This window comes from Diadema antillarum, unplaced genomic scaffold (genome assembly GCF_040938485.1).
Source record: "Diadema antillarum isolate AM-2024a unplaced genomic scaffold, OU_Dant_1.0 seq00001206_RagTag, whole genome shotgun sequence".
In the NCBI taxonomy this organism is placed as follows: Eukaryota; Metazoa; Echinodermata; class Echinoidea; order Diadematoida; family Diadematidae; genus Diadema; species Diadema antillarum.
Genome location: NW_027271999.1, coordinates 807,872 through 832,830, shown reverse-complemented (window position 1 = coordinate 832,830; position 24,959 = coordinate 807,872). Strand labels below are relative to the sequence as shown.

The following is a 24,959-nucleotide window of genomic DNA, read 5'->3' as shown; positions in this document are numbered from 1 at the left end:
TGTCGGTTAAAAAACGCCATCGATGAAAATGGTTTGACGATCTTGTATTAGGTACATCAGAGTTCACAGAAAACAAATTTTGTAAATAAGGTGAAAGAGTTTTAGCATGGAAACGTTGCATAAAAGAACATATTTGCATTTTATTCAAATCTTGCAATTTAAGAGTGTGTAATGCCCTTTAATCATTAATCTTTAATGTGGGAGGGAATCGAGAATGATTATCAAAACTACATCGGGAATACGGGTTATCTTCTACTCATTTCGCCCTCTCCTTTGGGAAAACTTACCTTAGAGCAACGGGAGAATCACCCTTCTCAGTTTCGACAAACAATAGCCATACAATAGACGGTTTTACTGTATAGGAACAACACCTGTCTGTATTCAGTAGAAGAGTATTTGTGTGGAATTTTTGCCCTTTAATCTATAGTTGAGAAACTTGATAGAAATCGGGCTTTGTTGTGGAGAAAACCATGCGCTTCCTCCTTCTCTTCATACCATTTTTAATTTACCTGATTGGGAAATTCTAACTTGTTTTAAAAAAAGTAAAATTGGCAGACCACACACTCCGAATGTTGTCACAACTAACTCATTTCTTTATATGGAAGGAGGGCAGTGGAGTGATGTTGTACCAAACAATGAAGAGTTGGTTAAATTTTACATCGTGTATTCAGTAGACAATACTGGAATATACTACACCTCGTCCCAAAATAAAACCAGCGGAACTTTCTACTTTCTCATCATGAATGATACATGATATAAAAATTCCCCTTAACAAAATGTGCAAATCATCAAATATCACTTATTTCCTTAACCTATCTGTTTATATTGCATAATATACTCATTAGCATGTCATGCCAAAGATAAGTACTTTAAACTTCATAAGTTTGTGCATGCTTATGGTTCATACTGAAACATCAAATTACTCTATGGCATGTAAAGCGTGGAATAATTATTAGATAATGCTTTGAAAACACCATCCCTCATTCTGGCACATGGGTGGTAAGACGCAAAGAAACGTTAGTCTTATATACTTAAGATTGTCCGTCATATTGCTCGTTGGTTATCATGCCAAGAGTAAAAAATAAAAGATGAACAATAAAAGAATTTTACAAAAGGTTACGCAAAATACTACTGACCCCGATTGCTCCCTAGGTATTTGCTCATAATAAATGGCAGCATAGTAAGTCCATGCGAGGCAGGATGCCAGTATGCTAACCTCGGCTCTGTACAAACATGACAAATGCGCCGAACCTTGGCGCGGGAGATAAATTCCGTTAGTATGCGTTTCAAACGTCATTATCATTCAGACGGCATGAAGTAACAAAGTCAAGGGTGTCGTGGATAACGTTCCCGCCATCGAAGCCAAGCAGGAGAGAATTATGCGAGAGGTAAAAGTCGCTAAGTACACCCTCTTGCTCCTTGCATTTCACAATGAGAATTCGTAGACGTGACCGAGGCGAAATCCGCACTAATCCCGTCGTCATTTTCGTCTCATCACATTCCGCTTTTTTTTTCTTAAAGAAGCATTTCTAGGTATATGATGCTATCACCCTCACTCATCTAACGACGATCCATTATCTTGTGTGTCCTTCCTTCATACTGTTTCTTCTACATAAAGTCACAATGTTCAATCCATCAAGGGAATTTTTTTTCAGCTGGCGGACGACGGAAAGATACCACGATACCGGCACATTAAGTTTATGCTACCAGCACGCGGCGTGACATGAATACATTAATGATTATTTTCAATGCTTCTCTGGGCTATGTATGGGATTATAGCAACAAAAAAAAATGTTTCACCCTTTTTTTCGAACCAAGCTCAAGCATCAGAAGAATTCATGGACTTGGGATTAGTTGAGAGTTTAGAGCTAAAGGGTCAAAGAGGGGTTGGTGAGAGCATTGTAAAGGACCATGGTGTATCAATCGACGAGATCTTTTCCCGTTACGCACTCACATGCCTGTTATGTCTGCGTGCAATGATCTGTGGTATTGTCTAGGCTTGAAATCTGCGAGAGTACCCTTAAAGCTTTTGTTTCGTTTTGTTTTGTGCCTTTTTTTGCTTTTGCTAGTTGTTTTTGGTGTTGTTTTTAATCAGCTGTTTGGGAGGCAGAGTCGACTATATTACAGACTCCCCGGTACTTGTAACAGTATGCTGAAAGAGGGAATAATCAGTAATGAGTCGTGAAGTTCCTTCGTTTGGCTTTATCCTTACTCTTGATAGAAATGTGTAGAAGTAAGTGTCTCTATGTGTGTGTGTTCTTTTTTCTATTTCGTTTCTGACAATATCAGATTGCTTAGTTTTCCGACTCGTCCTGAAGATCTACACAATAAGACTTTCTGCCTTTTTGCTGATGAGCTCTATTCATTTTTGTTAAAAAGGAAAAGAAATGAAACGGAAATGTACATGTTTCGAATTAAGTTGGCATCGGAGTCATCTTTAACGTCTTTCATTATTGATCATGAACGTATTCATAACTTAACATCCACCTGTCTTCGATTAATGACTTCGTTGGAAACATATTGGGAGAGATTGAGCAGGAATTACATTTTACAACTTGCCAGGACTACTGCCAGGTAAGCTTGCCAAGGAGAAATTAAGAAGGGATTAAGTTTTACAACTTGCCGGCAGGCTTGTCTTCACAAGAACGCCAAATATTTTACGAGCCTCATCTTGCATGTGTCTAGGAGAAAACTTCGAAGGGAACCACCTTTACCATCTCCCGAGGGACAGTGTTTAATTGCACTGACCTTTGTTAACCTTTCTGTTTTAGGAAGGAAATTTTCTACATCACATGAACCGGTTAATAAAATGTAACTTTCAACATGTAAAGAGAAGCTTTGCGCCAAAATCCCGTAATCAGCTCAATGTACGGCAAATTGTTTCCGATTTAGGAAGTACAGTTGCTCCGTTTACCCACGGCGATATCGCGATAGTCCTCGTAAATCCATGAAAAGGTCATTTGTATTTTGTGATATAAATTTCGGCGACAGAGCCGTCGCTAGTTTGCACCCAGATGACGTCTGAGCCTTTTAATGACGCTAATGCAATTGAATGTGTCGATGCATCGATTCGGTCCTTGGTAAGATGTGTCATGTCACGTCACTTTACATGTGGTCGCATGATCGCACTTGGAGAGCCAATAGATATCGAAATTAGAGACCCAAATGACGCGTGGAGGGGGGGGGGGGAGGGGGAGAAGAGAAGGAGTTTGACCAATCAGAAGAAATTTCCTCGGAAGTAATATCACTGTTTACTACATTACTCGCGTTCTGCTGAACCAATGAAGCGAAATCGTCATTCAGTAGATCTCATGTCAAGGGGGTGGAGACATAATTTGAATATTTCATGAGCTGCCCTGCAGGGAAGTGTAACCACTCTAGAGAACACGGACTGGATTACAATCGTTGCAATTAAACGCCGCCCTGAGGCCAGAAACACAGTAGCTTACCCTTTGACTTCTCGCGCTGATTTGCACTCACCTCTGATTTCACTGATGCTCTCAGTACAGAATGTCAAGGGAGTATGTGCAGAAGAATGGGTAAAGGGAATGGGATTTTTTAGAATATAGCGTTTAAAGTGTGGGGAAAAGTGGTGTGGGAGGGATGGGGTGGAAGTCGGGGACGATTTAGGCAGGACAGGGACTTGCTGTGGACGGGCAGAGCGGTAGAGGGGGGGGGGGTGAGGTGGTGATGGGGATAACGAGAATAGAAAGACGACGTGGTGGAAGGGGTGGGTGGGCAAATGTAACGATGAAAGGGGTAACAGGTGGGTCGTGGAATGTTGGATGAGGGGGGTCATTTCTAGGGAGAGGATCGCTGAGATTTGGAGGAGGCGTCAGGTTGAACTTCAAAGTGAACTTTTTTTTTGGGGGGGGGGGGGGAGGATGGGGTCTAGATTTCATTGTTAGCTTCATTTTCAAATTAAAAAAAAACCCATCAAATTTAAACCCAAACGTGCATTGAACGTCTGAAATCAATACTTTACATTTTGAGGAGAGTTATGGTACATTTCCACGGTCTTAACTAAAAATGTAATATCGCTGTTTCATTATAATCTTACATAGTGCCATCGAAATCATGACCGAATGTACTACGCATCGAAGTTTTAAAAAATGTCGATAGCGTATTAAGGCATTCATTGAATATTGTACTTTATGTTCTCTTACATGAGGTCATTGCCTCCGAATACATTCCAGTTCGTTTAAGTTCTATAGAGGATTTGTCACTCCGCTGTTATGTCGTCACTGACAACACGCATATCATAGTTATAAAGCACTGCTATCAGGGTTAGATGTGAAGCTCGTGACATACTTGCACGGAGACTCACACAACCAAGCACTCATGTTCTCAGTACAATTATTCGCATCAAGCGCACTTCCCTTTAACCCTACTTTCTGTAACAACAACAACAAATAAAAGTGGACATTGATCAAAGTGTGTATGTCTGTCTGTCTCTTTGTGTGTGTGTGTGTGACGGAGACAGAGGGAGAGAGATTAAAAAAGAAACTAACTGAATGCTATCGATTACAAATTGAGTAAACTAGAAAGGGAAATCACGAAAACTGGCCTAGCTAGGCGATGATACAACACATTCGAGCGAAATTATCGATAGATGGATTTTCTGTTGTGTGTCAGTGAGACCACACTTAAGCCCGTCGCACACTATACAACTCACGGCTCTACGACTGACAGACTTCGGATCTGAAATAAACAAGCGTATTTATTCCGAGGCTATTGTGATTTATTTCGGGTCCAAAGTGTGTCAGTCATATACTAATAGTCGTGAGTCGTATATAGTGTTCGGCGGGCTTTAGATATACTGGTTTTCAGACTGTCATGCATGCTTGCATAGACTCTACATACTTACACAGACGCACACATACATGACATAAGCTCATAGTGCGTAGACTGAAATAACTGAGAGATAGATAGATAGACAGACGATGAAAGATAGAGGAAGAGAGAAGGAACCGCGAGAGAGGGAAGGGGACGAAAATAAGGAAAAATGGGTGCAAGCTATTTTCAAACATTGCTAGAAATATGAAATGATGTCAAAACGGCACAGTTTTGTAATCCACACGGCGAGGTCCTCGCGGGCATACGAAGCCCGCGCTGCGGGTAATCGAGCGGTGCGAGGGATGCCGAACTTGCGGCCGCTGTTCAAGTCCTTTAATTACTCCGCCCTAATAGCGCGTATCAGGTGGAGATCAATTGGAGCAAATGGGGTGAAAATGGATCTCTCCAGAAGGATTGGTCCTGCCTGCAGCTGTTGAATCTGTAATTCTACGAGGGATGACATTCGTAATGTCACCATCATTTTTACCTCCGTCATCTGTGTGCGCCAAAACAGAAACTTGGTAGAAAAAAAAATGAAGAAGCCCCGACCAGACAGAAGGACAAAAATATGCGTTACCAACGTAAACTCACTTCAATTCGACCTCTGGCAATGTATTATCTTTCGCCCTGCCAAAAGAAAATAGATATGAAATGCAGCTTTAATCAAACCTGTTTGCATAAAAACCGTCCAAAAATATAAGAGTAGGTCTCTTGATGTGAGCCGTCTTTGCCAATGTGCATTTTGAGGCAAAGACAAAAAAAAGTGGTAGGTATTGTTAGGGGAGAGGAAAAGAAAACGAAAGTGGTGCTTGATGAAACGAATACACAAAAAAGGAGAACCGACTGTTCTCATTAGCGTCTTGATCGATTACCTCGGATTGCCATGTTGATCATACCACCAATTAATCAACCTTCGCAGAGTGCACCGAGTAAGGCCCTCATCAGCTACCCCCGCCAGCATACACAGCTTTCACACCCTCTTTCCCAAACCACCTGCTCTCCCCCTTTCGAATAATGGAATACACACTGTATCCGAGTCTGTTCCACGCGTATAAACGTGAGGGGTGTTTCCCCCCTTCTCAACCAATCTGTAATGATTATCATTCTCTTTTAAAAAGAAAAAGAAAAACAAATGCCTGCATCAGTTGCATAAGGCATTTATTTGAATAGCTTAAAGCTAGTGTCGAAGTGCAGGTCCGCAGAATTCGCTGATCTCTTTCACGACCAGTAGCAAAAACAAGCTGTGCAGTTGCAACTGAATTTCAAGAGAGACGCCCTCGGAGGGTTTAACTGTTAAAAATGACGTCAACCGTAAGTGATCCCTCGAGAAAGCTGGCGAGACGAGAAACAAAACATGGTCCCCCTTTAATCTAACATCCTTAACGTTTAACAGCTAACTCAGTACAGTCATGTAAAACTTCTTTAATATCGGGATGTCACAACACATTCCGCAAAGACTAATGTTGTCTATCTATCGGACCACTGAACCTCTGTTGCTTAACTCACCTTTTCCACAATATTATAGAAACCTCTATAAATGATTTGAGCTAAGATGAACGATATTTGACGCAATATGGCTCCTAAATGCGTAACTAAACTCTGAGATGGGACATCAGCTGGCAACCTTTAGAGGAGAGTAGTCCACTTTTACAAGCATCTTCCTGTCTCCCACTGTCCACCCCCACCCCCTCAATCCGTCGTCAAACAAAGAATATAGTACTCCTGAAATCTTAACTCCAACTAAATTAAAGTATAGGGAATAGTTAGTTTATTTCTTTATACTTGTTATTTTTATCTTTGTTTGGATGCCAATTTAGGTAGAATGTCAGTAAGTAGATTATATTGCGGCAGGATGAGACAATGACTTATGTTTCGTGGTGGAACTCAGCCAAGCCATACTGTACAAACCTATTTCACTTTATTGGCCTGCACTAAATCTTGCTGGTGCGAGTATTACCTCTTGCACGGTACCGAATTATCATTATCTTTTTTCCCTTTTTTTTTTTGCATCTCATAAAGAGTAACAGTAGTAGCCTGATTTCTTCAAGTAAGAACTTTTTGCCGTCATCTTAAACATCGTGCACAAGCTACAACTGCCAAATTGCGGCTCAAATGGCTGAAGATCCGAGTACAGATTTTAAGGTTGAGATGCCCCACAGTAACCAATAATTTTTGTAAAGGGAAGAGCGTTGAAAGTTGACGATCTTCGACGTGTAGTGTATAGCGCACCAACGTGTGAAGCTGGGTTCATATCCGCTCGCATCTTCGTAGCTACGTGCAAGAGCACCCTTGAATGTGTCCATGTGTTTGTACACCTCATAGCATATATTGTTTTGTGATAACCGGCAAATAATATTTGTCTTCCTCCTTTCCTTCCATCCTAGCAACAGAGGAGTGTTAATGAAAAATATTCTTAATCTTCTTTATTTTTCTTTCGCCCTTGACTGACAGTTATACATTACAGTACTGCTCGTAAACACTTCATTGTTAATGATTCCCAGCACGACGCATCATCTTCGCTACCACAGGTCAAGTCTGTCATATTATTATATTCTGTCACACACATACACACAAAAATCTCCCTCTCCTTCTCTATCTTTATTTATCTCTCTCTATCTCCCTCTCTCTATCTTTCTATCTGTCTATCTCTCTACCTATGTATATCATAAAATCGTTCTCTCTCTCTCTCTCTCTATCTCTTTCTCTAACTATCTATATCTATATATCCTTCTCTCTCTCTCTCTCTCTCTCTTTTTGTCCCCTGAGGGTTCATGACGGGGGAAACAAACAACCGTGCAAATTTACCATTCACTGCCTTTAGACGGCGCTCCTGACTCGTCAAACTTATGCTACTGCTGACTTTCCATCTCATAATAGTGACGTATATAATGTGGTGTAATGAGCTCGTTTGGCAGTGTTGGAAAGAGGTGAGAACGTTATGTGTGTTTGATCACTAATGTCAGTTTTGAAACCCGTGGAGTATTTTCTGACAGGCTCCGATCTAATATCATCCGTGTATTTTTCTGACAATCGTACGAAAGTGGAAACTGTGAAAAGCAGGTTCTGTTCTTTTATTTCTACGGTCATCTCATAAAAATTTCTAAGGGATTGACGTTTTACGACGGTTCTATACCTACAACCTACATATTATTATGCTCGTTCACGTCTCAATTCTGGATATGGAGACAAATAAACGAAATTACACAGTCAGAATTCTTATCCAGTGTTTACCTGACAGAGAATGGTGTTATGTTATATGCCTCGTGAGACGAATCCCAGTAATGCCAACAAAAGGACTGATATTTGTTGCGTTTAGTTTAGAGGTGCTTAGGAAACGAGCTCTAGTAGAAGTTGAAACAAAATGCAATATTATGCAGATAGAGCAATGTAAACAGCACGACGTGCACAAAACAGGGTGGAGAGAGAAACCTCTCTGCAGAAAAGCACTAAGCGTGCGCGCATGCACACGCACACACACACACGCGCACACGCACACACACACACACACATACACACGCACACACACACACACACACACACACACATACACAAAGTATGTATTGTATAAGGAGTTCCCCTCTGTTTCATTGTACCTCGCCTTCGTATCTGTGCCATAATCCGACAATGATGGCACAGGAACGGGCCGTTTATTACAGGTCAGAGGTAACCAACCGAGTTCAATACGTAGGTTTCCAAGAAACGGTCGTCAAATTGTCGTAGAAAAGTTCCACAGACTGCCGATTGAAAAAGTCAATCATGTTTGATAACGATGTCAAGTGGTAATAACAGCAAGGGAATAAGAGGCAATTATCAAGGGTCGTGTTGTCTCCTTCACTGTCACTACACCTTTAAAAGATAAAAAATAGAATATATATAATATATATTTCTTTTTTTTTTACCAACCACCAAGAACAATGTCAAAGTGAGAGAGAAGTGAAAAAAAGGAGATACAAAAGTGAATGGTACAATGCCGTAACCTCCCAGTAAGTGAAAGCCACTTATACTTTCGCTTGGATATGTTTGTGCCCTTTCAAAATATATAATACCACGTGGGAGGAGAACAAAACCAATAACAGATGAATCGCAATCATGCAAATAATGCCTTATTTCTAGGGTCGATATTGCAGAGGTCGAATATGCTCCGGTAGAGCGTCACGTTGATACGCTCAAATTGAGGCAGAGACGGGAAGCCTCGGAGGCTCAACAGGGTTCGTGTTCCCCATGATGCGGCCCCGGGTGTATAACCCTCCCTGGTTACAAGCTTCATAAAAACAATGCCGCTTTCATGAGCACTGTCTCGTTTCAAACGGGAAGTATCACATGGAGACACCACACGTACAACTGTAAAGTAAAGAATGAATAGATAAATACATAAAATATTGAACAATACTGAGGAGAAAAGGGGAGTTTCTACACTTGTGCAGAATTATGATTATGAGTATCAGATTCTGCATTTCCCAATTCAATTTGTGGGCAATTCGTAAAAGTCCCCCTAGCGACTGAAGCACTTTCGAGCACGAGGAATACCCCTGAAATGACAGGCAAGTAATACTATTTCACATTGGCTTTTACCGCTTGGAAGGATTTGCTCATTAAGAGACCCCCAAAAGATGAAGTGACTCCAAAGACCCTCTGGTAGCAACTTCCATGGGCCGTTAAATCCAGATAATTTCTTGCTTTTATGGTACAACTTAAAAGTTATCCAAAGTGAATCGCAGAAAAGTCGCACCGTTCTTCATCTTTTTTTTCTGTGAATACGTGAAAATACTCGCACACATCCTGCAAGCACTCATGAAATGTGAGTTACGACTTTTCAGTACACTTTTTCCATACGCATAATACAAACTAAACAATTCACACTTATCTCACTGTGTCCAGCACCGGGCCAGACGTTGAATATCACCACTGTTAGCATCTAAAAACCAACAACAGCAACAACAGCAACAACAACCAAAAATAGTAACAACAACTACAACCATTGAAAACAGCAGCAACAACTACTACTACTATTACATCTGTACAGCATACTTTAATCCTTCTCAATGATTTCCTTTCAAGGCATAATCTCCATGCACATTCGATCCGTGGGTAACTGGACCAACCGTCTCTATGCGTTCTTCGAGGAGAGGCAGAAGCGAAACCGGGAGGAGACCGAGTTACTCCTCGGCAGCGCCTCCGACATCCGCGTCGCAATGGAGACGGAGGAAGCGGAGGAGAGCCAGTACGGCGGCGAGTTCATCCGACTGAAGGAGATGGAGTTCGATGCGGCCGAGGCCGACGTGAAGCCGTCGATGAACCACCGGGGAGCGAACGGGACCATGCCTCACGGGATGCCGCGGGGTTACTCGGTCGACCGGGAGGAAACCGAAGACAACGTGAGAACCCAAGTAGCGGTGTGCTACTCAACCTCATCCCCATTCCCTCCTCTTCAACCCATCACCCCCATTACCCCACCCCCATCAGCCCCCATCACCCCCCCCCCCCCACTGCTGCACTCTTGATTGTGCTAGGACTCACTGATGCGACTTGTTATATGCCTTGTCACACACTCCTAAACAGGGAACGATTAAATAAAGCATTATCATTTTACCCAGATACCACGTGACCAGTTGTAGGAACTATTTCCTCAGTGGTCGTGCGGAATTGCTTCACAACCACACGACAATGAAACTTGCACTCTATCAGCGAATACTTTATTGGCGTGATCATTGCTGGATACTTGACTTTTAATGATTACGTCACCATTGCTATCATGAGGCATCTAAAGGGTGCGCTATGACACATTCAAATACGATGAGATCAAATCTGAGAAATAATTGATTCTTGTGCTCTCTCTATCAAACAAGGAGGCAATACACTACAAGAATGTTTAGAATATTCTAACGCTAGTTGCCCAATTTGTCAGCTGCTTGTTGCAAAATATAAAGTTAAAGTAGTCTACGCCTTGACATATAAATGGAGAAACAAAGAATGCCCAAGTCCATTCGAGGAAGAGTATAGAAATTCCCCTTTGTGATACCCCTCCCCCCCCCCCAAAAAAAAGGAAGGAAAGATGGCTCATTTTGTCTTCTTCGAACTTGATTTGATATTAACAGAAATCTTGAGTGCATACACGTACACACTTCGTAGAGAATAGTGATTTCTACTTTCATATTCAGACATTGACAACTAGAGGAAATCAAATCCGGGGACTTTCTGGGTCCGGAGTCAGAGTAAAATGTAATGGGAGCGTGAGTACAACTATCAATTGAAGGCTGTGCAGAAAATGGCAGCTTTCAGTTTAACCGCACAGTTATTTCCTCACGCCCCCTTTGCATACATTATACGCAGCCGAGTCGAAAGATGTCAAAGTAGATCACGTGATTTCTCCACCATTACTGACTGTAGGTAAATGATACTATCAACACCACGAGTACAACAAACGTTACCTGGCATTGCCTGGGCCCTCTTGCATAAAGGCTTAAATCAATCATAAGTTAGAAAATCAAACATAAGTCTCTGAATACTTAATTCTGATTGGCCGATACCTGACTTATGTTTGATTTTCTGACTTATGTTTAATTATTGCATTTTTTCATGCAACAGGGCCCAGGCGTCATACCAGCGGTGGTCATCACCTGCCATATAGATCCCCATGGTTCTTTTCAAATTAATAGATGAAACAATGCGCTTTGTTTGAAGAAAAAGCACATGGCATAATATTACCACAGTAATTGTCAACTCACCCAATAATCCTGCTATTCAAAGCTCCCTTAGAGGCTTAAATGCATGAAGGCTTGAGTGTCTCAGTACAGTTGGCATATCCTCAACGTCCATTGCTCTATTGACGGATACTAAACGAATCGATATCTAGCTGAGAAACAATTACTCTCTTTCTCTTTTGAGTTCAAGTAGTTAAATATCTACTGTTTGCTTTTTGATAGTTGATTCTACCATGCACAATAGCAAATGTTAAACTTAATCCTTAAGTTTTCTTTTCTCTTCTAGTGGCATTCATAACTGGCAAGCATGTATATCTTTAAGCAGACGCATTGAAAAATGTAGATGGTAAAGTCAAAGTTATACTCCATGACAGATTAAAAATCAGTTTGAAAATACACATATAAAATTAGGTTGGCAAAGAGCAATCATATTTTTGCTTTAATTTGAATGTCTTTATAGTCAATCTATGTCATTGATATGATTAGAACGCTGCGAGATGAGAATGGGACGCCAAGGATACCGGAGCTGCTTCATCCAGTAACTGATGATGATCTTAATCTTTCTTAACCCACAGGACCCCGAACACCTTCAGCAGCACCAGCATCGCACCATCGCGTGTCAGACGACGTTCGAGATGAAGGGCGCCAAATCGTGGCGGAGCTCGCTCCGAGAAGAAAAGATCAAGGTGAGAGGGCGCCACCACGATCCAGTCATTCCAGTGGTATCCTGGAATATTGGTACAGGTTGTTATCAGAGGTTGCTATCAAGGAATGGGTCAACAGGTCAAACCTTGTCTCAGCACGTCCCTCTCATTGGCCAAAACTTTTCATTCAGTGTGTGTGTGTGGGGGGGGGGGAGCATGAATGTGTGTGTGTAACTGTGTATGTGTGGTGTGTGTGTGTGTGTGTGTGTGTGGATGTGGGTGTGTCGGTGTGTGTGTGTGTGTGTAACTGTGTATGTGTGTGTGTGTGTGTGTGTGTGTGTGTGTGTGGATGTGGGTGTGTCGGTGTGTGTGTGTGTGTGTGTGTCGGTGTGTGTGTGTTTGTCCACACGCATTGTGATAAGCCGTGTCTTTTCGTGTGCAAATGCAGTGCTGACAAAAAACAAAAACAAAAAAGAGTTGAGAACGCTTCTCTCGTGCTGTGTTTAAAGCTTCTGACATGTCTGAAGGGGGAGGGGGTATAAAAAGGAATTGTATTGATCATCATAGTGTGTTAGCCAAAAGGAGTAGTTAATTTCCCCACAGCGGTAGGTCATTGTTGTTTACTTTGGAACAAAGCATCTTGTTATTTTCAACCTGGAGCTCATGAACCATCACAATGCCAAAAACATTACAACGACGTAGGTACTTCTTGCATTAACTGTACTTGCATTGCAGCTTTTTAAGCTCATCCGTCGTGATCTCGCAAGAAACAGAATTGGATTGAAATGTAACAAGCAAAGATAGAAAGAAACTAACATATACAAAAATGCGTCATGATTGAATTACAGAAGAGTATGGGGGTCCGGGGGTCACGATGCATCCACCAAAAGGGGGCAAATACTACTTCGGTGAGGTACACGCACCAAACGAACTGTGAAGTTGATCTACAGTGTCTTCCATTACTGGTAGAAGCATATAATTTAGCCAAAGCTTTCCCTCGTGCTTTGCTTCTCTCTCTGTACACGTTAATTCTTTTGATATATCTGTAGGTCTATACATTCCCCTTTCCATCCCCTTCCTCCCCCTCCATCTCCTGTCAAACTGTTTCTTATCTTTATTATTAGGGGTAAACAGCGCGTTCATACTTGTGTTCCTTGAAGGGCTAGTACGATAGAGATTTTAATCGATGACCTGTGGTACGCATTGCTAATAATTCAGCAGACGATCAGTTTTGAAAACCATTTTTCCTTAATATCATAATATCCATCTCTTCACTTTTATTCCAGTATGTCACCCAGGTACTGTTTGTTCATATAGCAGCAGACCTTGGTTTTCGAATTCAGATGCAAAGTCAAAGTACGCGAAAAAAAATACATTTTTTGGAAAAACCCCAGAAATACATTAACAGATGAGCATCTCATTTTAGAAACTGAGGCTCATCCCAGAGACAATCTGAAGTTTTTCTATACAAATGACAACCCCAATTAGGACGAGAAGAAGTGGATTGTTCGTTCATTTAAGCGGAATGCACTGTCGACCGTAACGCTTGATATTAAAGCGCTCAAGTCGCCCAAACGAACGCAGATACACCCGCGCACCATTATACGCCTCACCACCTTCTCTGATTGGATGAAATCAGTGATCGCAGCATGAATACAATTACGAAGTTTGCGATTGTGCGCCCGTAAAATCCTGTTAAAACGAAGATATCTGATACCCACGCGCTCAAGTTGATGGAAAATTGCTGCTTTCTGACTCGCAGCTCTCTCGGCGCCGTCATAATCAATTCGCCAGACTCACTAGTCTGTGTATACAATATACTCATATAAGGGATAGCGAATCTCTGATTTGTTCCCACCGTGGTGGCGATGTTACGTACGCCAATATGACCACCAGGGATTATTAATCTTTCGATCCATCTTTCTGTCCTTGTCTTTTTCACTTGTGTCATTCAGCTTTAATAAGAAACAAAGTGTTTGGGCAGAAAGGGAAAACTCATTCAAATATGGATGTACTTCTAAAAGTGGCTATTCACCGGCGAATGATGATGAAATAGAGCTGCCCTGGGGGCCCCAGACATCGCTGTCCTGATGACGCGGGGTGTGATAAATGATCCAAAATGGCCTTACCCCCTAGCTCCTCTGTTGTGAAGGTGTTCACATCATGTCAAAGACAATCGGTAGCCGGAGGAAGAGGCAATGACGTAATTTGGAAACCGTTGTTACGTCATTCTTTCCCCCCATTCACAGATAATGTATAATGGTATCATTCTGTCATTAGTCCTGATATATCCTGTTATTTCCCTACTCTTCTATTGTCCGTCCCCTTTCGTTCTCTTCTGTCCCATTCAATGTCTGCCTTTTTCACTTTTTCTCCCATGTCCTGCATTCTTAACAATGCCATGCCTAATCAAGCTGATGGAGTGAAATGACGTCATACTTTGTATTTTGGGTAAAAGCAACACCGTCTTGGCATTGACACATTCAAAAAAAAAAAGTCATCCTCATAGTTGTTTGCGCCACTTTCAGCTGTGATGTGACACTCGACCGACGTGCAGTAAACACGTGAAAATTTGTTTTGTTTGTTTGCTTTTCTACCGCGATGAAATCCCCCATTTGTCATTCTAAACGGGTAGTGAGTTCTTTTATATGATGGGGAGAAAATTGGGAGTGAGAAATTTGTAGTGACATACTATAACTAGTAACAAAACACCCCGGTCTTTGTTTAGACGCCCACCGATACTCCCCTGGCGTGATGTACTAAATGATACTTGTTGATATTCAACGTATAGTTCGTGTTTGTGCGTATAACATAGAAAGCTTTCTTTCTACTTAATATGAGTTTGTTTATAGCTTTATCTGTTGTAAAGTTATAATCATAATTAAATGAATCCAACAGAGGTGTCGGAGATAAGTAAAGGTGTCCTCCTTTATTGTTCTTACTCTCTTTCCTCTCTATCTTTCTCTCTCTCTCCTTTTCATCTATCTATCTATCAGTTTATCTCTATATCTGTATATTTATCTATGTATTCATCTATCTATCTATCTTTCTATTTATCTATTTATCTATTCATCTATCTGTCTATCTATTTATCTGTTTATCTATTTATCTGTCAAGCTATCTATCTATTTATCTGTCAAGCTATCTATCTATTTATCTTGCTATCTATTCATTTATCTATCTAATTATCTATTTAGCTAAATGTCTATTTGTCTCTCTATCTATTTATCTTTTTATATGTATTTCTATCCATCTATCTTGATCTATTTAATTATATATTTATCTCCCTCTCTCTTATCTAATTATTCGTGGTTCTCTTCGTTTTTCCCCCATCTCATTCTCTTTTTTATCTCTTCTTGTTTTCGTCTATTTTCAACTCTCCCTCGTTTGGCTCACTAACGTATTTTTCTCTCACAGCTCTCACTAGCCCATAATATTCTCCTCTCTACCTCCCGCCCATTTTCTCTGTCTTATTCACGTTCACTTTCATTTTTGTCTCATAATCAGCTCCCCCCCCCCCCCCCTCCCGTGTGTGGCAATTTTCCCGATCTTCTAATCACTCACAGCGAGGCTACCACAATAACTGTTGTTTCTGCATTATCCATGTGACTTCCTGCGCACTGTTCCCCTTCCCATGGGCGATCCAGCTGCCTTCATGCTTCACACACTGCGGCCTGTCACGGGCGCGTTTAGCTCAAGCAGCTGTACAGACGCACATCATTTCTGTGTCATAATATGCAGTGCATACACCTCTTGGTAGCCCGGAGATCTGTCGACTGTGAAATAATCGCAGATATTGCAACCGTGTCTTTTTTTTTTTTTTTCGTTTGATATTTTTTCGTTTGACATCACGTGAAATATTAATACATAACACTTCTCGTCCATGACTGATCAAGTCAGAAATATTTATGTCACACTGTCATCTTTAGCATATATTTACATATACACCGATTTTGATGGGGTAAATATGATGAGCAATATAGAAATTGTTGTACGTTCTCTCCTCTCTCTTCCTTCCTTTTATTTCTCTTTCTCTGTACATTTCTTCTATTCCTCCCCCTTTTTTGTTTCATGCGTAATATGATTCGTTACAGAAGAAAGTGACCGCTACTGGTAATAACACACATACATACACTAACACACTTACACAAAGCCGGAAACTCAGACACAACCATATTATTGGTATTGCCCTAAGCATACTGAATATAGATACTAAACACTTTTTGGGTGGGATGTGTTTGTGTCTGTCTGCCTTTTCCGAATTATAAGGAATGATGAGATAAAAACCCCATCATTACATCAAAATAGCGCAATAAATAATGCTCTCTGTAGGAGTGATATTTATCGTCACCTAGTAAAATGCACTTTCCATGATGTACTTTTTATCTCGAAGGTGTTCATTGACGGACCCTACGGGACGGCCACGAGGGGAATCTTCCAGGCCGAGCACGCCGTGCTGGTCGGCGCTGGTATTGGTGTCACTCCGTTCGCTTCGATCCTCCAGTCAGTAATGCACCGCTACCGGATGAGCAGGCAAACCTGTCCCGCATGTCAACACACGTGGCTTGCCACGCCCCCTACCGACATGATGAGACTGAAAAAGGTACGTCACGCTTTTTTTCAGCGAGCGGGCGCGACAAATGGACGGTGAGAGCTCTTGTATGCACACTGAATCCCCGCCGCGCCCCGCCAATTTGCTTTTTGCCACCCGCCATCCACACTCCTTTTATCCTTTCCGACATTATCAAAGTTGATTTCATTATCATTCTGTTGGGCATTTTTTTTTTCCTTCCCGTCGCACTTTAATTAATCAAATTGTGCAAGATGAAATGATTTATCGTTTGACATTTACTGCGGCATTAACCAATTTTCAACAGCACCGTCATTACTGGCACTACGCAATTAATTGATTTTTTTTCCACACCCGAAGTATCGAAGGACACGTTGGAGTTATTAGACTTGGCATTTGTGAAAGTACGGGAGTTGGAACCATTAATTTGTAACGAACCATGAGTGACAGATTTTATATTGTCTCTCCAGCTCTTTTGAAAAGATAAGAACTCAGATCGGTGACGATGTTATACTATTTTTTTTTTCATATACGTTTCAGAGTGGTTATAGCTAATATTATTACACACGTTATTACTATCGCCTTTTTATTTTGTCATTATTTGAGTGATTTGTTTTTCTATTACTTTACCATGAACAAGTAATCTTTATATTTATTGAAATTCATTATCATTTTCAGACTGGTTATTTGTTTAGATTTGATTAAAAAAGAAAAGGTCTTCCGTGAGCAAGGTATTTTCATGACGCAATAGATATACAGTGCTTTACGACTTAATACCGGTAAATCTCTCTAACGCACAATGCCAGGTTTATAAAAAAAAACAACAACAACACTTTTCTTTTTATTGTGAGCGCGAGATATTGGACATTGATAATCCGACATTATCTTAAAATGGTTTAAGAAAAGATGAGGAGCATTCATTTATTCGTCATCATTATTTGTTTGGCTTCTCATGAAGTTCTTTTACTCCCAAATTGGAAGAGGTGCCCAAAGTGACTTATGATTTTTTTTTTTGCACCCAGACGGCGCGCACATAAATCACACGTTTCCCACCACTTTCATCTTCTTTCTTATATCCTTTCAACATCCCCATTTTCTTTCCAGTCATAGCCAGAACTGTTCTCAAGTGATGAGAACGTGTTTGTTTATTTTGCCCCAATCTTTATAAATACTTAAAAAAAGACGCAAGGTTCTTTTGCACCTGTACCAATTTAATCTATTACTATTTCAATAGCATGTATTTGGTCTAAGCGCTGTAAGACCCAATTTGTCTCCCCAAAGATGCCTTCATCTGTAATATTAGAAGGTTGTTTTCAGACCTTCTCGCGTTACAAGCTTAACAAGAGTTGAAGAATTACTCGCTTGATATTGAAATGACCAAAGAAAAAGTAACAAAGATCGCAGCTTGAAAGAGCTCTGTATCCGCGAGATTGTTAGTTTTTTCATGTCCTGCCGATCATTATCTCAAAACTCTCTCCCTATTTTATTCATCACAATTTGCACTCTTATGTTACAAGGTGTTATATACACATAGTTAGCACAAAAATGGTCTCCCGAATAACTATCGAGCAGATTAACTACTTGGGATTAAGACAAGGACGTTTCATTCTCCTTTTCATCTTATAGTTTTAATATCCATCTACTGACCTTTACGATGAAGAACGCTTTCATCACGTTGATTGTCACATTGCGATACTTAGTATGACATGTCACGTTGTGTGCCATGAGTCATTCTTACATAAGGTCCCGTGAACCCTACTTCTTTTTGAGTCCCCGGCAATGCTTCCCAAACAAAACAAAAAAAGGTCACAGTATTCGGGACTGTTTGGGGGAAAGTTGACATGACACAGCGACACTGCCCAATCCAGATAAACGAATGGGATTCTTGAAATCAAAGAAACACCGTCATTTGGGGTCATCCCACTAGACCGACACCCACGAGTCATAGCGCCCACGAGTTCGACATTCAGCTCACAAGTCATATAAGGCCCACGAGACCGACACATTGCTACCAAGTGTTGAACTCATGGGCTTTATTTGCCTAGTGTCGAACTCATGGGCTGTATGACTCGTAAGCTGTGTGACTCATGGACCTGTTTCGTGGGCCATATTAGCTTAGTGTCGAACAAATGGGCTGTATGACTCATGGGCTTTATAACTCAAGGGCTGGATGTAATTTCGTCTAATACCCACAGAGTACTAGACAAAATGGGAAAAAAGAAATCCAAGGTGTCAAAATTGCAATTAGACCATCTGGTCATAAGACAATATGATAATTAGCCAAACTGGACATTAGACTAAGTGCAAAGTAGATCAAACGGGCATTAAACGAAATTGATAGCAGACCAAATGAGTTTAGCCGTAGTGGGGTGGTAGACGAACTTGGAAGTAGACCATCTGATATTAGACCAAGTGGCAATAAACCCTACAAACTGTATTTGGTATTGTGTCCTTACAAAACTGTCGAAGAAGCTTTGTCTTAGCAGCAGCATAACCAATATCTGAAAGGAGTAAAGCAATCTATATGATACAATAATTTATAATACTATATATGGGTGATTTTTTTTTCTTATTTACTCTGCTACTTTGAGAGAAGAAGAAGAAGTGGGGTCACACCTCACCCCCTGGGGCTGGCACACTCTTTGGTCACTTTGGGTCAACCTCTCTATTCATTATTCAGTCCTCCACCTTTATTGACATTTTCAGCAAGAAACTCGAAACCGATTTATTTCAGGAGCAGTGCTGAAGATAATGTATTGTTGATTATTTGTATTCGTAGTTAATTCACATGTTTGTTTTCTTTTGTTAATTGTAAAGCGCATCAAAACATGTTTGTCTTAAACGCTATATAAATTTTTCATATTGTAATTATTTTGACTCAGAAGAACAATAATATTGAGACAGGTCAAAAAAGTTTAATCATCAAGTTTTTGTTGGGTAAACAATATCGATTTGAATAAGATAAATAGTTTATGGCATAGGCATAATATGCATTTATTCCTTTCCTGTGAATAATGTTATATAATGTGGATCGTACTATGACGGTGTGATGAACCCTGCCTTTATAGCTGATAAAATAAACTAAGACAGCGTGGTTATAATACAAATGTGTTTAAACGATTCAATATTAGTTAGTTTCTATATACTCAGTGACAGATTACGAATTTCGTCCATGGCGTCGTAAATGGCTCCAATCTTAACACAGATTGGACCGCAATTCGATTTCGATTTTCTTTGCGATGAATTATTTTCACTGGACGGCTGAGATCGTATCGGAATTGATCGATATTGAGTGTACCATGGCCTCATACCTTTCAGGCAATGTTACCCACTTTGTCAATCCATCATCATCAGGGTCATTTCAATCTCATCATTATTAGGCATCTGACTGGCGTTATGCTGGACCATTTTAGAGTTGTGAAGTCTGAGAAATAAATTTGATATTCTTCTCCTTCATCCTACTACCAGGGGCCCGTTTCACAAAACTTGTTATCAGTGACAACCGCCACATTTCTATGACAAATTTGCTCTCAGCCAATCGGATGCAAGGATTTTAGTAGCTTGTCACATCTATGACAACTTGTCACTGATGACAAGTTTTATGAAACGTGCTAGACATCATGAAGAAACACACGTGACTAATCATGCCAATGTCGAGTCTATTAAGAGTCTAATTAGGATCTTTGTAACTCCGGGTTTGTCTTTTTTTGTAACCAGCAGTCACTGTCTTCCTTTATTTTCCTTCAGTTTATTTTTGCTGAACATGAATTGAGTCATACGAAGAGGATTACAGACAGTTATAAGTCTTTTCAATGCGAGGTCATTATTGGCGAGTTCGTGAAAGTGCCCTCGATCAGAGGCGGTATTATTTTGCCATACATAAGGCACAATGCCTCCAATCTGCAAATTGAGTTACCGGTGATAACAATAGGGTCTGATTATCCCCGGCCAGCGTCGGCCTAAAACTGATTTATGGGATACAGATAAATCGCTCGATGATCTCTCTGGCTTTAATGGAGAGCCAAAAAAGAATCTGACGATTGATAGCTCTCAATATGAGGTCAGCATTTTAGAAAAATGAGAATGATTGACAAGTTTCCCTCTAATCCACAACTTATTGAGTGAGGGATCAGGTGAAAATTGATGTACGGTCATGCTGCAAATGCTGCACTAGTTGATAATCGACATTGTGGATCATTGTCAGTGGTTGTGTTAACGATAATGGAAGTAATAATAGCTGTATTTATGACGCTCTACCTGTGAGTTTTATCAGCTTCATCATGTTTTATCGTTAAAAATAATCATCATTATCTAACACCTATTGAGCAAAATATTTCATTACATAATCTTCCATTTGCTCCTGGTCATATAATGCGGATCGTTATACCTGTCTTATGGACACTGCGTCGAAGCAGAGCGCATAGTTGGCTGCTAAATTGCGAATTTGTTCACGACAGGATTTCCAATATCTCATCATGTGTAGAGTGTCCTTGTTTATAATTCATCACTTTTTGGATGAGAAGTAAAGGGTTTTCAATCGTCGAATGATTGATCGCGATTTGAGCATCGTTAACAAGAGTGGATACTTCCCATTTCAGGTCAAACTAAAGTAAAACATAATACGAAAATGTACATTTATCAATTCATATTGCTTAGCAATTTGAAAGTGCAGGTTAAAAAAAAATGCAAGTCATAAAATGTTATATAAGATATTCCCCCAATAATTACATAATGAGAAAACATGCACACTTTGCAATGGTGACAAATGTAATTATAGCGATGGATAAGAGGTATCAAAAGCGGAGCTTGTAAGATCTGTATCACCAGAAAACAACAGCAACGACAATTATACCAACATATTTTACGCAATATTGATGTATAGCATTTGATAGTTGATATATATGTTGCTGGTGATATAAGAGCATACTGTAAACAATATATTTGCTTTAACGTACGGAGAATATACAAACTGAAGATAAAACATCGATGTTACGGCACAGACACTATCATATTCATCTCGTATTCCCAGGTGGACTTCATCTGGATAAACCGGAACCAGAATGCGTTCGAGTGGTTCGTCAGCCTTCTCACCCAGCTGGAGATGGAGCAAGCCCAGGAACCGTTCGACCGGTTCCTGGAACTCCACATGTACATGACCTCGGCCATGGCCAAGAACGACATGAAGGGGATCGGGCTGCAGATGGCCCTGGATATCATGCACAAAAAGGGCCACCGGGACCTCATCACGGGGCTCAAGACCAGGACGCAGCCGGGCAGACCGGAGTGGAACAAGGTGATGAGACTCTGTAGATGGAGCGGAGAATGAGAATGACTGTCACAGTATTTCCTATCTATCTATGTATGTATCCATCTATCTATCTATCTATCTATCTATCTATCTATCTATCTGTCTGTCTTTATGTTTTATTTGATTATTTATCTATCTATTTATCTTCCTTTCTTTCCATCAATCTATCCATCCATCTATCTACCCATCTATATACGTATCTATCTATTATTTATTTATCTATCTATCTATCTATCTATCCATCTATCCATCTATCTATTTATCTATCTTTATATCTATCTATCTACTATCTATCTATCTATCTGTCTATCTATTTATTTATCTCTCTCTCTCTCTCTCTCTCTCTCTCTCTCTCTCTATATATATATATATATATATATATATATATATATCCATCTATCTATCCATCTATCTATCTTTCTATCTATCTATCTATCTATCCATCTATATATGATGAAGATGAAGAATATTATGGCGGTAATAACAATGTTTGGGAAGTCAATGAAACCGATGATGAGAATTACTCTATCAATTTTCACATGATTAATATTTGTATGCATATATTTCAATTGATACCATGTATGCCTATCTGTAATTCTGTGCTTCAGAATAAAATGACGTTACTCTTGACTTCAAATAATTATGCATTGGTTGATATGAATGGAAATGGGTATTAACGATGGACAGATATATATATATATATAGAGAGAGAGATATGTTGATTGTAGGGCCTATGAGTATATAGCGATAAATGACGATAATGTAACGGTAGTCATGAAGATAATTATTAATGATAAGTTGGGTGTGAACGATGATGAATTTTATGATTTGAAGATGTTGGTATTGATGATTTGATTTGATTTGATTTGATTTATTTATTCTCCGTATGGCATCATTTACATTTTTTTTCAACATAATCAAACATAATATATACAAATATGATGGAGATGATGAAGAAAATGTATGTGTAGGCAGACTTTAGGAAGAGGAAACGAAGAAAATCGTAGTGATAATGATAATGTTATTAGTGATGATAAAATAGGTGCTGAGACAAATAAGATGCATCGATTGTACTGGCAATAGATACGCCGGTCAAGGATATCAGTTCATGAGTGGTCGTTTTATGAGCACAGCTTAGATAACAGCTTGTATCACGGTACATCTTTACATACGATTTTCAAGGGTCATATTTGACTTGTTGCTGTGAAGAAATGCACAATTGAAGTAATCATTTTTTTCTTTTCCGATTCAATCCAATTTTGATAGATCTTCACACAAATCTCCCGTGAGAAGAAAGGAAAAGTACAAGTCTTTTTCTGCGGATCGCCGAGCCTGGGTAAAGTCATCAAGAAGTCGTGCGAAAAGTTCAACTTTGGATTCCATAAGGAAAACTTTTAAGCTGATCGAGACCCGCATAACCCCCGCCCTGGGAAATTTGGACCAGAATCGGTTCAGACATTCAACGTAGAGAAATCCATTACTTCGGATTGATTTTCACTGAAGGACAGATGTAGGGACAAAGAGCAGATGAGTAGTACTTTTTTGTTTAAGACGTTGAGGGCGTAGTGCCAAGAGAGAAAGAAATAGATTGTAAGAGAGAGGGGGAGATAGAAAAAAAAAAAGAATGAGGCCAATAACATCGAAGAGATAGAGAGAGGCATATTGACAGATGTATAGATAGAAAGAAAGAGAGATAGATGGATAGAGAGAGAGAGAGAGAGAGTCCGATATTTTTTTTTTATAATGCTATCAGTTTCTCTTGCAAGCTGGCGGAGAAGCACCTCTGACGTACCATTGTTTATTATGGTGCGAAAACAATGACGTTGACGCAAGCACAGCTTTGGAATTGAAGCAGTCATAGTTGAGAAGGTGTCTGATTTGCATAATATCAGAGCATGTCAGAAAAAGGGCAGTGTCGTCCGAACAAATGAATTTGAAAATGAACATGAAAATTAATGTTATTTTTCGTGAGTAAAAAAAAAGAGAGGAAAAAAGCAGACGCCAGAAATGAATATTAAATCGTTTCATGCGATGTTGGGCTGGATATGAACTTTATTATTTCCTTTGAAAGGAGAAGGGAATTATATAAAAGATGTATTGTTATTGAACAAATCAGATTTATATACCAAGGTCTGTATCTGATACATATAACGATAATTGACCCGTGTGTTCTCTAAAATGACACACTTATGCACACAAACTAAATATATTATTCTAGCCTCAAAGTGTTATCAATTATCTCTCAACTTAGCCTTCATCAGACCACGACGTACACGCGAGACCAAATGTAATATAGTCAGATGTTGGATCTAAAAAAGTATGTTAAATATGTATCAGAAATGACATATATTGAGAAAAAGCTTTATGAGAACCGTGGTATATATATACTTTGAATTATTCATTTCGGATATTGCGTCGTTGGGTTTACTAACGTTAAACATTTTCATGTCTGTACAAAGCTACTTTTGCTATTCTGCCGGCTTTTTTTTTTTAGTTTTTTTTTTTCTTTTTTGTGTGTGTCAGTGAATGAGTCTATTATACGTGTATCTGAGTGACATATTATATAGAATCTATGATCATCATGTGCCACTTTGTACATTAAAATCGTCGCTCATCGCGACTGACAATGCGTTATTGAATCTTATTTCATGGTTTCATGAAACGAGATTTTTGTTTGTCTTTTTCCTTTTGCGAACAAAACTGTATCAAATTGTTCCATTGTTATTTGCCTGTCTGAAAAACACCCGTGTTTGACTCTCCTATAATACATTATGCAAGTGTCGCGTACGCTGTACATTCAAAATGTCATGTATCCTAAGCTTCCGTATCATCATCATGTCAACATTACAGAAGATGTAGCCTGGTCGACATCGTGTGCTTGGCTTTGTTTTTTTAGTTAT

General features: G+C 39.8%; 1 protein-coding gene across 1 annotated transcript in view; it reads left to right on the top strand.

Moving 5' to 3' along the window:
• The window catches only part of LOC139744724 (NADPH oxidase 5-like), an 85,253-nt gene extending 61,259 nt beyond the window's left edge, over window positions 1-23,994 (top strand). Inside the window, exons 9-13 of the mRNA XM_071655147.1 lie at window positions 9,895-10,211; window positions 12,113-12,223; window positions 16,575-16,784; window positions 21,781-22,044; window positions 23,326-23,994. Of these exons, the coding sequence (XP_071511248.1) occupies window positions 9,895-10,211; window positions 12,113-12,223; window positions 16,575-16,784; window positions 21,781-22,044; window positions 23,326-23,457 (1,034 nt within the window). The 3' untranslated portion in view covers window positions 23,458-23,994. The remainder of the gene's footprint in view (window positions 1-9,894; window positions 10,212-12,112; window positions 12,224-16,574; window positions 16,785-21,780; window positions 22,045-23,325) is intronic.
• The last annotated feature ends 965 nt before the right edge of the window (window positions 23,995-24,959 follow it).